The sequence below is a fragment of the Hylobates moloch genome, unplaced genomic scaffold, assembly GCF_009828535.3.
Source record: "Hylobates moloch isolate HMO894 unplaced genomic scaffold, HMol_V3 SCAFFOLD_11, whole genome shotgun sequence".
Lineage (NCBI taxonomy): Eukaryota > Metazoa > Chordata > Mammalia > Primates > Hylobatidae > Hylobates > Hylobates moloch.
The window spans coordinates 43,554,504-43,569,783 of NW_026652286.1; the positions used below are offsets into that span (position 1 = coordinate 43,554,504).

Genomic DNA, 15,280 nt, shown 5'->3' on the forward strand with positions numbered 1-15,280 from the left:
AACATTTAATCTAGGCCAGTAGTTCTCAACAAGGGGCAGTTTGAAAATTGACAACTGACAATAGTAACTGGCAATATTTTTTATTGTCAAACTGGGTTGCAAGGGCAGTTACATGAATCTATTAATAAATATGTATTAAAACTCATAGAACTATGCGCCAAAAAGTTAAATTTCATCATATGTTAATTTTTTTAAAGTTCCCAGCATAGTACCTGACACGTAATTCAAGCTCAGTGAATGCTCGCTACTTACCCTTTTCTCTTTTCCTCTATATATCCAGGAAATCAACTAGCATCTGACAGTTGTATTTTTCTTAGATAGGGGTCTCACTATGTTGCCTAGGCTGGTGTTGAACTCCTGGGCTCAAGAAATCCTCCTGCCTCAGCCTCCCAAAGTTCTGGGAGCCACCACGCCTAGCCTGACAGTTGTTTTTTTTTTGGAGATGGAGTCTCACTCTGTCACCCAAGATGGAGTGCAGTGGTACAGTCTTGGCTCACTGCAACCTCTACCTCCTGGGTTCAAGCGATTCTCCTCCATCAGCCTCCCTAGTAGCTGGAACTACAGGTGCGTACTGCCACACCCAGCTAATTTTTGTATTTTTAGTAGAGATGGGGTTTCGCCATGTTGGTCATGCTGGTCTTGAACTTCTGACCTCAGGTGATCTGCCCGCCTCCAGCTCCCAAAGTGCTGGGATTACAGGCGTGAGCCACCACGCCTGGCCCCTGACAGCTGTATTTTAATGTTTGTCTGATGTATTTTGAGCCCCTTTAGGGAAAGAACTGCTCTTAGCTGGTTTGTCTCTCTTTTCTCCAGTGTCCAACAAACTCTGTTATAGAATATGTGCTTAATCACTGTGTTGAATGACTGACCAATATTGCTATAGCAGAATGCTATCATTCTGCTATGGGAGTCTTAGCAAGGGTGTGATCACACATTTTAGGGGATAAGGATGAGTAGGTAGCAGTATGAATCCAGGAAGCTACAAGATCTACTTATGACTTCTGTTGGTGTCTGTGGTGTCTGGTATAGAAGTATAACACAGGGTTATGAGCTTATGCTCTGGAATCATGCAAACTCCATTCTGCCTCTTCCAGCTGTGGAAACTTGGGGAAGAAGTTACATAATCCCTTTCCACCTCAGTTTCTTCATTAGAAATTGGAGTAATAATAGTAGTAGGCCTTTCATGAAGTTGTTGCAAATATTAAATGAATAATGCATATAAAGCACTTAATACAATGCCTGGCACGTAGAAGAGGCTCAATTAAAGTTTTTATGTTTATTATTGTTATCATCAGAAAGAACATATATTTTGATGCAAACAAGCCTATACTCAAAACTTGGCTTTGCCACTTACTGGCTATACAACTTTAGGCAAATAACCTTACCTTTCTGAGCCTTGATTTTTTTTTAAGCTATTTGAGGAGGGATGTTGCAGGGATGTTGTGAGAAATTAATGTATGTAAAGCCCCTAGCACAATGCCTGGTACATGATAGGTGCTAAAGCCATGTTTTTTTTCTCCCTCAACATGAGGGTACAATAGTGAGGGCTGGCCTGTATAGCAAAATTCCAGATCAGCTCTATCACCATCCCGTGGCACCACAGCATTCAGCCATGGGAGCCACTCCCAGCAGTGTGCCTGACTTGACTAGGGCCAAGACACTGTAGGAGGTAGAGGTAGTTCTGTTTTTGCTTAAGTGGTTGATATTAAGAGGGAGGGCATGATAAAGCAGGATCACACATTTATAGGGACTACAACTTTTCTGGCAGCTCACCCAGCCTCCTACATATGCCTGTGTACTTTTTTTTTTTTTTTTTTTGAGATGGAGTTTCACTCTTGTTGCCCAGGCTGGAGTGCAATGGCGCTATCTCGGCTCACTGCAACCTCCGCCTCCCAGGTTCAAGCGATTCTCCTGCCTCAGCCTCCTGAGTAGCTGGGATTACAGGCATGCACCACCACGCCCGGCTAATTTTGTATTTTTAGTAGAGATGGGGTTTCTCCATGTTGGTCAGGCTGGTTTCGAACTTCCGACCTCAGGTGATCCGCCCACCTCAGCCTCCCAAAGTGCTGGGATTATAGGCGTGAGCCACCACGCCCGGTGCCTGTGTACTTTTAAAAAGGTCTGGCTTTTGGGCTGGGCACGGTGGCTCATGCCTGTAATCCCAGCACTTTGGGAGGCCGAGGCGGGCAGATCACTTGAGGTCAGGAGTTTGAGACCAGCCTAACCAACATGGTGAAACCCCATCTCTACTAAAAATACACAAATTAATTGGGGTTGGTATCAGGTGCCTATAATCCCAGCTGCTCGGGAGGCTGAGGCATGAGAATCACCTGAACCCCAGGGAGGCGGAGGTTGCAGTGAGCTGGGATTGTGCCACTGTACTCCAGCTTGAGCGACAGAGTAGAAATGTCATGAGACCTGTTTAGAGTTTAGTAGGGGTAGAAATAGACTTGTTTTCTATGTTTTTCATTGTCCCACCCATTCTAACAGGCATGTGGTGATACCTCATTATGGTTTTAATTTGCATTTCCCTAACGGTTAATAATATTGAGTATCTTTTCATAGCTTATTAGCCATCCATATATCTACTTTGAAGTCTCTGTTCAAATCTTTTCCCATTTTTTATTAAGCGGCTTATTTTCTTCTTCTTCTTCTTCTTTTTTTTTTTTTTTTTTTGAGGCAGAGTCTCACTTTGTGGCCCAATCTGGAATGCAGTGGCACAATCTCCACTCACTGCAACCTCCGCCTCCCAGCTTCAGGCGATTCTCCTGCCTCAGCCTTCCCAGTAACTGGAATTACAGGCACGTGTCGCCACACCAGCTAATTTTTTTGTATTTTTAGTACAGATAAGGTTTCGCCATGTTGGCCAAGCTGGTCTCAAACTCCTGACCTCAAGTGATCTGCCCACCTCAGCCTCCCAAAGTGTTGGGATTACAGGCATGAGCCACCACCACACCTGGCCTGGCTTATTTTCTATTGTCGAGTTTTGAGAATTCTTTATTTGTGTTGGGAATTTTAAACAGCACTTTTCTCGCTTAATCCTGACAACAACCTGCAATAGTAGGAATCATTAACTACCACTTTACCTTGAGAAAACCAAAGGAAAAGTCACTAGACTACTATAATCTGATCACAGTTCTGCCTAATTTCAAAGTTTTCTTATCACTTAATCACCTGTGCCATACAGATCACTAGAACGCAAGCTCCCTAAAAGCAGGGATCTTATCTGTTTTGTGCACTGTGGAATCCCTAGCCTTCGAATAGTGCCTGGCTTTAATACGTATTAAATAAGAATTTGTTTAATGATTGAATAAATGCCCTGATTTACCATGTAGGCTCCAGAAAAGAAAATAGCACTGCTCTCAAAAAGTCTGGTCCAGTCAAGGGGATGGTGGTCTTAGGAAGGCCCTTGTCTGCCCAACTCATACTGTTAAGGACAATCTAACAGTACCATCCCACTGCAACAAATCTTTTGCCCATGGAGCAAACCCCACCAGAGGTTTGAATAGAACACAGGTCATGAATTCTCATACTGCCAGCCTGGTAGAACTCCCTGCCAGCTCTGCAAGAAGGGCACCATCACCAATAGAGCCATCTTGCACATCTGAAGGGCCCAGAATACATAGCCTCTGCTATCCAGAAGAGAAGCAAGCAAAGATGGCACTTAACCAAACTAGCTGCCCCTACACAAATGATTATATATTTTTCTTTTCTTTTAAGAGACTCTTAAGTCTCTTTTAGGGTCTCTGTGCCAATATCTGGCTTTTTTTTTTTTTTTTTTTGGTAGAGATAGAGTCTCCCTATGTTGTCCAGGCTGGTCTTGAACTCCTGGGCTCAAGCAATCCTCCTCCCTCAGCCTCCCAAGGTGCTCAGATTACAGCTGTGAGCCACCACAACTGGCCTGATTATATATTTTTCTATAACATGCCTACTGAGTCTCAGTTTGCCCTAAGTCTAATTTCACAGCAGAGTATATTCAGCAATTAGAAACGAGAATGGCTTTTTCTGCCTATGGATGCCGCTGAAAACATCATTAAAGTCTCTCTTCCCACTGCTATCGTGTCTAAGTCAGTCGCCTAAGAAGTCCCAACAGCTGTAGAAGTTCTTCATCAGAGAGTTGAGCTTTGAAATGACCAGTGAGGGTCCAATGAGCCATTCTGAGCAACAGGGAGCGCTCACAGACTGTGGTAATGAGAGATCCAAATACCAAGTGCTCCAGGGGCTTTGGGTTTGTCACATATGCCACTGTGGAGGAGGTGGATGCAGCCATGAATGCAAGGCTACATAAGGTGGATGGAAGAGCTGTATCAAGAGAAGATTCTCAAAGACCACGAGCCCACTTAACTATGAAAAGGATATTTGTTGGGGGCTTTAAAAAAGATACATTTTAAATTTAAAAAATATTTTTTTAAATTAGCTGGGTGTGGTGGCATGTGCCTATAGTCCCAGCTACTCAAGAGGCTGAGACAGGAAGATCATTTGAGCCTGGGAGGTAAAGGCTACAGTGAGCCATGCTCACACCACTGAACTCCAGCCTGGCCAACAGTGTGAGACTTTGTCTCAAAATAAATAAACAAATATTTTTAAAAGAAATACTGGCTGGGTGCAGTGGCTCATGCCTGTAATTCTAGCACTTTGGGAGGCCGAGGCAGAGGATCACTTGCCCAGGAGTTCAAGACCAGCCTGGGCAGCATGGCAAGACCTTGTCTCTACAAAAAATACAAAAATTAGCTAGGTGCAGTGGTGCGCGCCTGTAGTCCCAGCTACTCGGGAGGCTGAGATGGGAGGATCACTTGAGCCCAGGAGGTCCAGGCTGCAATGAGCTGTGTTCACACCACTGCACTCCAGCCTGGGCAACAGAGCAAGACCTTGTCTCAAGAGAAAAAAAAAGAAATACCATACTGTGAATGGCCACAACTATGAAGTTAGGGATGCCCTGTCAAAGAAAGAGATGGCTAGTGTTTCACCTAGCCAAAGAGGTCAAAGTGGTTCTGGAAACTCTGGTGATGGTCGTGGAGGTGGTTTTGGTGAGAATGACAACTTTGGTCATGGAGGAGAAACTTCAGTGGTTGTGGTGACTTTGGTAGCAGCCATGGTGGTGGTGGATCTGGTAGCAACGGGGATGGCAATAATGGATATGGTAACAACAGTGGTTATAGAGGGGCGACCCTGGTTATGCTGAAGGAAGCAGAGGCTATGGAAGTGGAGGCAGGATTATGGAAATCAGGGCAGTGGCTACAGCAGGAGTGTCAGCTCTCACAGCTATAACAACGATGGAGGCAGAAGCAGCTTTGTTGGTGGCAGTGAAAGCAATTTTGGAGGTGGTGGAAGTTACAATAATTTTGGCAATTAAACAATCAGTCCTCAAATTTTGGATGCACGAAGGGAGGAAACTTCAGAGGCAGAAGCTCTGGATTCCATACTGGCCAAAACACAAAACCAAGGCAGCTATGGTGGTTCCAGTCAGTAGCTATGGCAGTGGCAGATTTTAACTACTGCCAGAAAAATGCTTAGTAGGAGAAGAGAGCCAGAGAAGTGACAAAGAAGCTGCAGGTTACAACAGATTTGTGAACTCAGCCAAGCACAGTGGTGGCAGGGCCTAGCTGCTACAAAGAAGACATGTTTTAGACAATATTAATGTGTATAGGCAAAAAAAAAAAGGACTGTATTTATGACTAATTGTATAACAGGTTATTTTAGTTTCTTTTCTGTGGAAAATGTAAAGCATGCCAACAAAGAGTTTTAGTGTAGATAATTTTTTTTACTCGTGCTGTTAATTGCTAAATGTAATAGTTTGATCATGATGCTGAATAAATGTGTCTATAAAAAAAAGAAATGAGAATGAATCAAAGAAGAGATAAAACTATAAGAAGAAAACTATAAGAGGCAATCATAAGAATGTATATAGGAATCTAGGTACTGGGGTAATAGTGCAAGAGGCCCTGAAGACATGCTTTGATTCATACAAAGAAAAGTTAACACTCTAGTCACAATAATCTGTAGGAAGAAAGACTTACTTCAGAAATGGCTAAAATTTTAAAAGATCTGTAACTGGGGTTACAGTCCAGTTACATAAAAAAGTTACCAGTAGGAGGCTGAATACATGAGGCCTCAATAGAGCACCTCTTCAGACTTCTACTAAGGCTCTTGAGTAATCAGCAAGGCTTTTAGATGACTTACAAAAATCTCAGGTCCTTCATCAGAACCCAAGGAAATGAAGCTGAAGCAGGAGAACGAGGGGAAAATTAACCAGCCTTCCAACTTTGTCTACCTCATTCTAAAATTTACATAGTAGACCATTTGTCATCCATGCTGTCCCACAAAGAGTTTTTGTTTATGATTTATGACAGGTTTATGCTACTTCTACTTGAATATCTATATTTCCCATGTGGTTTTTATGTTTAATATTAGGAGAGTAGAGCCAGTTAACATTTAGGGAGTTATCTGTTTCCATCTTGAGGTGGCCAATATGGAAATGTGGAATTTTTATGAAGGTTATAAATGTTTGGCATAGTACTTTTGGTACATTGTGGCTTCACAAGGGCCAGTGTTAAAACTGCTTCATGTCTAAGCAAAGAAAACTGCCTACACCTTGGTTTGTCCTGGTAGGGAGTAAAAGGGATCATTGGTTCCAGTCACAGGTGTAGTAACTGTGGGTACTTTAAGGTTTGGAGCACTTAAACGGCTGTGGTAGAAACAGATATCCCATGGATATCACATGTTACATCTTGTATATCTATGGAATATTCAATCTCGCTGTGCACACCTTTGACTGTGGCTGCAGAAGTATTCCTTTAGACAAAGTTGTGACCCATTTTACTCTGGATAAGGGCAGAAACAGTTCACATTCCATTATTTGTAAAGTTACCTGCTGTTGGCTTTCATTATTTTTGCTACACTCATTTTATTTGTATTTAAATCTTTTAGACAACCTAAAAACAAATGTAAAAGTAAAGATGCAGTAAAAATGAATTGCTTGATATTCATTACTTCATGTATATCAAGCACAGCAGTAAAACAAAAAAAGAAAAACCCATGTATTTAACTTCTTTTTTTTTTTTATTAGGTTTTTTGCTTTTATGATTTTTTTTTGATACTTGCCTAACATGCATGTGCTGTAAAAATAGTTAACAAGGAAATAACTTGAGATGATAGCTAGCTTTGTTTAACATCTTCTGAAATTTTCATGAACAATCCAAGCGTAATTGTTAAGAACACGTGTATTAAATTCACGTAAGTGGAATAAAAGTTTTATGAATGAAAAAAAAAACCCTTCAGGTCCTCGATGGCCAAAAGAACCAGGGTTTCTGGTACCCCACCATCCATTACACAATATTCTAAACCCTGAGATATCTACCCAACTTTCTAGTTAGATCCTGAACTCTTAAGGCTATCTTATACATGTTTGAAGTGACTTAGGCACACACATTTTGGTACTTTCTCTCTCAGGAAGGTAGCTTGTGATTGATCATGCAAACCTAGACCAGCAGGCCTCTCTAACCATGTGAGGCCTGAGATTGCAGGGAGAGCAGTGGAAACCAAGGCAAGGCAAAAACTATACTGAAAAAGAACAGCTCACCACTGGCGCAGAGAAGAGCAGGGTAACAGCTTTTGTGTTATTTCGGAACGGTTTGTGCTGATGAGCTTTTTGTTGTGGTAACATTCCTCTAAAAAGAACATTTTATTCCTCCCCTCATTGACAAAGCAACTCATGTAACAAAATGTAACAAAAAAAAAAAAAAAAAAGGACGAGGAGCAGATAACAAAGATATCCAAGAATTTATAGATCTTGGGTTACATCACCTTCTTCATCCATTCCCCAGTTTTGTGGCCAGGCCCTGGGACAGTGATCAGGACGCCACTAGGCCTCATTCACCCCCAGGAACATGGCTGTATTCTCAGGTTAGACAAATAAAATTTTGATCCTTTACAGGTCAGTGACACTTCTGGATGTAACCAAATTTCACATACTTATATCATGGTCGTTGTCTTTGCTCAAGAACCTACAGTTGCCTGGTTCAACAAGTATACTTATCTCAGCCTGGGCCCCACTTTCCTTTCCAACTTTTTGTTCTGTGGTTTTCTACCACAGTCCCTGTCTAACCAAACCAACCCACTATATTTCTTACTACCTCTACAGCTTTGCTCACACTGATTCTCCACTACTCAGTAAGCCCAACCCTTTCCATTCTATCCACATTTTACTTTTTCTCCAGGAAATCTATTTTTCTCTTCCTTTAAATTCCTTAAACATTATCTGGTTCATCCTTACAGACAAATCCCCTCTGTTGACCAATCAGTGAATTTTGTGTTTTGTTTTGTTTTAGAGACAAGGTCTTGCTCTGTTGCCCAGGCTGGAGTGCATTGGCATGATCATAGTGCACCACAGCCTCGACCTCCTAGTTTCAAGTGATCCCCCAGCCTCAGCCTCCAGAGTAGCTGAGACTACACGTGTATGCCACCACGCCCAGCCAATTTTTTTTTTTTTAGAGACAGGGTCTCGCTGTGTTGTCCAGGCTAGTCTCAAATTCTTGGCCTCAAGCTATCCTCCTGCCTTGGCCTCCCAAAGTGCTGGGATTACAGGCACGGGCCACCACACCCAGATTCAGTGGAGTTCTGTATGCTACTTGCCTATCTTCAGTGATAGGGAGTTCACTGTCTACCAAGGAAGTCTCTTCTATGACAAGATAGCTCTCACCGTTAGTCAATTCATTATTCTAAAAGAAAATGCCTACTTTTTACTTTCCCCACTTTACTTTGGACCTGGTTCTGCTCTTAGAATAGGAGAAACAATATAGCAGTACTTAAGAGCATGGGCTTTGAAACCAGATCTGCACTGATATTCACTGTGTCCCTGAAGAAAATGCTTAACCTTTCTAAGGCTCCATACCCTAGTAATAATACCAACTTCATAAATCTGTTGAAGTTAAAAGAGCAACTATGCAAAAAGCTTAACACTGTGACTGGCATAAGGTAAGAGTTAATCAATGAGAGCTAGTATCATGGTTTTCACTTTACTATCATCATTACTTAAGTCTGATTTATTTACTTCTTATGTATTTAAAGATAGAAATTATATTACCTGAATCTCCTCTTCTCCAGGCTAAAGTCTCTTCACTAGACCTTAAGTTATATAAAGACAGACTGTATCTGTTTTATTTACAGTCCCATCTCCACACCTAGCACAGTGCATGGTACATAGATGCTTAATAAACATAATTGTGTTGAATGCTCTTTGTTTCATACTTTCCAAACTCTTCATCACTCATGTCACTCCTCTCTGTATAGGCCCTCACTGTTCCAAATCCTTCTGACAATGTGGGATCCAAAATTGAACTCAAAACTCAAAGGTAGGCTGGCAGGAAAGAGAGAGTGGGGTTATCTCCCCCATTGTGATATAACTACATCACTATTGAAGATTTGGCATAACTTGATAGCTTCACCAAACTACTGGTATATGTTGAGCTTTAAATGAAAAAACTTTTAAATCTTTTCACACATAATGACCTTATACTCTGGGATCTGCTGAGCCACAGGTACAATAATGCCAAAAGATGAAACAACAACAGAGCTTTTTTCCATTTAGAGACTCCTCTAACTCTTACTATCTAGACCACTCAACTGGCTCCCAAAAACTTCAGCCTGGAATTCAGAATGATCTTTCTAAAACAATTTGTTTCTTCTTCCCAAATAAACTCCCAGAGGGCAGGATCTGGGTGTCTTATCTTCTATCCCTCACGCCAACACAGGGCTGAGAACAGACTGATGCCCTCCATCTATAGCAGGATTGCAAGAGGGATCCAAGGAAACCATAGAGACCAGCCTCGGGATCTCTCTCCCTCCCAAACAACACAGCTTAGTCAGTGTTATACAACTAGCCAGTAGGCAGGGGGCAGCCAGCCCAGGCACAGACACAGGCATAAAGCCTACACTCTGACAGGCTGACTCCTGGAGGGCTGCTCTTCTGGGAGCCACCTTCCCTGATCGGGATGAGTTCCTAAAGAACAAGCCAGCAGAGAACATCTCTCCACAGGGAAGAGCCTGTCTAAGCAGCTTTCAAAGACTAATTCACACAGGAAGAAAAGAGAGCCATAGCAGGATGAGAGAGCTCACCTCATCACTTTCTTCCACATCCACATCACCATTGGCATCATCATCCATCAGTTTGTGGATGTTACGGACTGCCTCGAAGCTGAGTTTCTCATCCTCACTGTGACACAGGGGCTTGTCAATTCGGCAAAACTCTGTGTAAGAAAAGCAAGAGACAAGATTACTCAGAGCTGCCACCCAGAACCTATCACCCACCTGTGTCAGTATCCTTAGCTTCTAGCATCTGACTCCTCATGTAGGCACTTAACTGGCTACTTGTACAGTGACAGAGGTGTTTCATCTAGACTTTAACTGTCTCCCCAAGAAAATGCTGAGCTCCCCCACAAGCACAATGCTTTATCACCCGAATAGTTTCTTGGCAGGGAAGTCTTGCATAGGACTGGGAGTATACTGGGATCTAGACAAGAACGTGAATCAGTAACACACAAATGACAGAAAACATAAATAGCCAATGAACACAGGAAAAAATTTGGCTTCATTAGTAATCAAAGAAATACACATTCAGTTGAGCTATTAATTTTAATCAGCCAAATACACAAATGTAAATCAATATAATCTTTCTGGAAACAGAACAACAGCCAATTAGTCCCAGTGCCCAAATAATGTGTAATTTTCCTTTTTGTTCATTTTGTCAGTGCTGATACATATAAGGTCAGCCATTGACTGGGGAAACCTCTCACATCTCATGCCTTCTCACAGACAGTTATATCAGGCAAATATTTTTTAGATATCTGAAGGTCCTGAGCTCATCTGATACAACACCTTAGGTGGTCTGGGATACAGTTTCTTCTGCCTACCATTACATGTCCATGCAGCAGTAAAACCAGCACAAGAGCCTAGGCCACCTTAGTTCTTTCTGTGACACCTAGTCCTCTCTTACAAGCCTGGAAAACACCTAGTCTGAATGATGCACACAATAGAAGGAGCCTGAAATCTAGGCTTAGCTATACCATGTGATCTAGGGAGGTCATTTCTCTTCTACAGGCCCCAAGGTCAGTATTTGAAAAAGGTATTTTGACTGAAGTTTCTAGTATTTCTTCCAATTCCTAGATGCTAAAATTCCTCTTTCCTTTTGACCTGGATCTTGACAACTACTTCCTTGGCAAAATACTCTTCAGATGACCCTCAAAGAAGATAGATCTTGACTTCCTAGGCAATAGAAGAAGCTGTCACAGGACAGAAAGTAAGGACAGGGTGAAGAGGCTGTGGTTGTGATGCCTTTTAGAAGGCACTAATCAAAGGCCTAAAATACCCTAATCTGTTTAATCATCTACTTGTCTGCCAGCCAAAGACAGTGATAAGACCAGACAGGTCACCTCTCTACCTCTTGCTAGTTATTCAAATCCTTTTCAAAATAAGGGAGGAGTATAAATATTAAATTTTAAAGTGTTCCAGATGTGATTCAATAGAAGTATGTTGAACACTGAAGCTCACCAATGTTAAGTGATGTGCCAAAGTCAAAGGCAGCTAAAGAGCCACAGTGAGAGCCCAAGTCTGCTGACTCCCAGGCCAGCACTTCAAAATTCCATTTTCACCACTGCCTTTTTGCTAGGGTGACCAGATAGCTGGCCTTGGGTTGCTTTCATCTTTTAGAAGCCACAGGTGATAATATGGGCAAGAAGAACATTGAAGAAATGGGTTTTTTTTTTTTTTTTTGTTTGTTTGTTTGTTTTTTGAGACAGAGTCTCACCCTGTTGCCCAGGCTTGAGTGCAGTGGCATGATCTCTGCTCACTGCAACCTTCACTCCTTGGGCTCAAGCAATTCTCCTGCCTCAGCCTCCCGAGTAGCTGGGATTACAGGCATGCGCCACCACGCCCAGCTAATTTTTTGTATTTTTAGTAGAGACGGGGTTTCACCATGTTGGCCAGGCTGGTCTCGAAGTCCTGACCTCAAGTGATCCGCCCACCTCGGCCTCCCAAAGTGCTGGGATTAGAGGCATGGGCCACCACGCCCAGCCTGCAATGGTTTGATAAAAGAAAAAAAGTATGATGAACAGTATGCATACAAAAAGAAATACCTCTGCATAAACTTATTTCTCTCTGCATTTGTTCTGCTAAATTGGGGAGTGGGATGAAGGGGTAGTGGCAACTTAGGGAGAGAGCAGAATGCATCCAAAGATTAAGGCATTGTTTCGCTACTATCCCACCAACAAAAACATATATAATTGCATATTAGAGCTTTTTGATCAGCCCATGATATGCCCATTTAAACATTTATTGAATGTTCTTCATATATCACGCCCTATGATCAGCATGGGGCATAAAAACATGAATCATATCTCATTTTTCTCTCAGAAGGCTAATTACAAAAGTGGGAGAGACAAGCAATTAAAACACCATGTGCTAAGTGCCATGATAGAAAGGATCATAATTATCAGCAAATTTTTCTGTAAACGGCCAGATAGTAAACAACTTAGGATTTGTCAGCCATATAGTCTCTGTTGCACAACTTAACTCTGCCATTGTAGCACAAAAGCATCCATAGACCAAATATAAGTGAATGAGCTTGAATGTGTTCTAATAAAACTTTATTTATAAAAGCAGGCAGTAAACTGGATTTGGCCCACAGGCCATAGTTTGTTGAACCCTGTTCTAGAACATCATTAGGTAGCATACCTAAATCATATTGGATTGACCTAAAAGAAAGAAATCCAAGGCTGGGTGTGGTGGCTCACACCTGTAATCCCAGCACTTTGGGAGGCTGAGGTGGGAGTTCCCTTGAGCCCAGGAGTTAAAGGGCAACATGGTGAAACCCTGTCTTTACAAAAATTTAAAAAATTAGCCAGGCATGATGGCACACACCTGTGGTCCCAGCTACTCAGGAGGCTGAGGTAGGAGGATCGCTTGAGCCCACGAGGTTGAGGCTGCAGTGATCCATGTTTGTGCCACTGAACTACAGCCTGGGCAACAGAGCGAGACACTGTCTCAAAAAAAAAAAAAAAAAGAATTAAAGAAAGAAATCCAATCTTTTCATTAGCCTGTATCCACACATATCCTACGTAAAGCAAAACTTCTAATAGGCTTTTCAAAATAATGGAAATAGTTTACCAAGCTCTAGGGTTTGGGGCCTCCAGGCTGCACCACTGGCCTGAGGTCAATTAACCAGCACCTTTCCCAAAAGCCTACAAGATCCAAGAAGTTTGGGCTTCAAATACCCAGCCTCTGGTTTGTAACCTAATCAGACAGACAGGTGATCTTTGCTGCTAGCATCAGCTGACATAGAGAAGGATTAAAGGAATTGAGGGTTAGGGAGTACAAAAGCTTGATTCCCCTATGGCAGTTGAATCCTGTACAGAAAAACCATATCAGCCAAAACTCACAAATAACTCCTTCAACCAAGCATGTCCTAAGCTGTCTCTCTGTTCTTCCTGAGACCTTTCCTACCTTCTCTTATGCATTTCAATCTGGCAAGGTTTCCCACAACCATCTGGAAATACCTTCAAAGAGCCATCCATTTAGCAACACGTAACTACCATGAAAAAGCCTGAACTTAGAGTCAGAACACTATCAAAATCCCATCTTCACCAATTACAAACCATAAGATATTGGACAAGTTAATTTATTTGAGCCTCCAATTTCTCATTTGCAAAATAAGGATAATGATCTGCTGCACAGACTTTTTAAAAATAAAATCACATTTGTTAAAACATCCAGCATAGGGCCTGGTGTAGGCTGACATTTAATAACATTTGTAGTATCCTTCTTTACCCCTAGAGCAGCAAGTACACAGTTCCCATCTTCTTTTAACTTCGGCCACTTTCCCTGTCTGACTATGAAGAATCAAATATAGGAGGTATAATCCAATCAACCTGACCAGTCATATGTTCCAGGTGAGTGGGAAAGTGGCTCTTTGCAAGACTCTGACAGCAGCCTGTACTCCCACAACATTTATATGCTATCACTGGTAACATTCAACATACTGGGTTTAATGTGTCTTCCCCGCCAGACTGTGATCTCCATAAGAGATTGGTACCATGTCCCCAACAGCAACAAAAAGCCAGGTTCTTGATAAGATGCTCAGTAAATGTTTTTTAAAAATGAATACCTAAATATTAACTCTACAATTATGTGTAGGATTTCTCTAGAGAAAAAAGAGAAGAGTTCTAGGCAAAGAAAATAGCATAGGCATATGTTTTTAAACTTTTTGGTCTCAGGACCCTTTTATATGCATAACATCTTTTAATTACAAAGAACTGTTTAATATTTACCATACTAGAAAGTAAAACAGATGCAGCCATAAAAAAGAACAAGATCATGTCCTTTGCAGGTACATGAATGGAGATGGAGGCCATTATCCTTAGCAAACGAACACAGGAACAGAAAACCAAATACCACACATTCTCACTTCTAAGTAGGAGCTAAATGATAAGAACACATGGACACACAGAGGGAAACAACACATGCTGGGGCCTTTCGGAGGGTGGAGGGTGGGAGGAGGAAGAGGATGAGGAAAAATAACTAATGGGTACTAGGATTAATACCTGGGTGATGAAATAATCTGTGCAACAAACCCCATGTCAGAAGCTTAGTTATGTAGCAAACCTACACTTGTATCCCTAAACTCAAAATAAAAGTTAAAATTTAATTACCTATATTGCGTTAACGAATATTTAGCAACTTAAAACTTTTGCAAACTGCCTCAGTAAGATTTTTTCTAAATTGATAATATGTTTCATAAGGTATAGATCAGAGCATTTCAAATAAAATTTCCACAAAATTTTGAATTAAAAAAAGGAAAGTAAAACACAAATTTTTATATTTAGTTATTAATTCATTTTATTTCTTCTTTTTTTTTTTGAGACGGAGTCTCACTGTCACCCAGGCTGGAGTGCAGTGGCGCAATCTCGGCTCACTGCAGGCTCCGCCCCCCGGGGTTCACACCATTCTCCTGCCTCAGCCTCCTGAGTAGCTGGGATTACAGGCACCCGCCACCTCGCCCGGCTAATTTTTTGTATTTTTAGTAGAGACGGGGTTTCACTGTGTTAGCCAGGACGGTCTCGATCTCCTGACCTCGTGATCCGCCCACTTTGGCCTCCCAAAGTGCTGGGATTACAGGCGTGAGCCACCGCGCCCAGCTTATTTCTTCTTAATAATCAAAACAGATTAACACTAAATGAGTAACACTAAACTCACTGTAGAACAGATAAGCCAAAAGAACAAACAATTGTTA

At 41.8% G+C, this 15,280-nt stretch overlaps 1 protein-coding gene across 8 annotated transcripts in view; it reads right to left on the reverse strand.

The window, feature by feature from the left end:
- The window catches only part of STIM1 (stromal interaction molecule 1), a 230,750-nt gene that overhangs the window by 106,008 nt on the left and 109,462 nt on the right, over positions 1-15,280 (reverse strand). For 6 of the 8 annotated variants that reach the window (XR_009215733.1, XR_009215732.1, XM_032166814.2 and 3 more), the window contains exon 2: positions 10,114-10,244. The exons of the other annotated variants lie outside the window; for them this stretch is intronic. Coding sequence is in view for 4 of the 6 variants with exons in the window: in XM_032166814.2 (XP_032022705.1) it covers positions 10,114-10,244 (131 nt within the window). In the remaining 2 variants the exon portion in view is untranslated. The remainder of the gene's footprint in view (positions 1-10,113; positions 10,245-15,280) is intronic. 8 annotated transcript variants of the gene reach the window in all.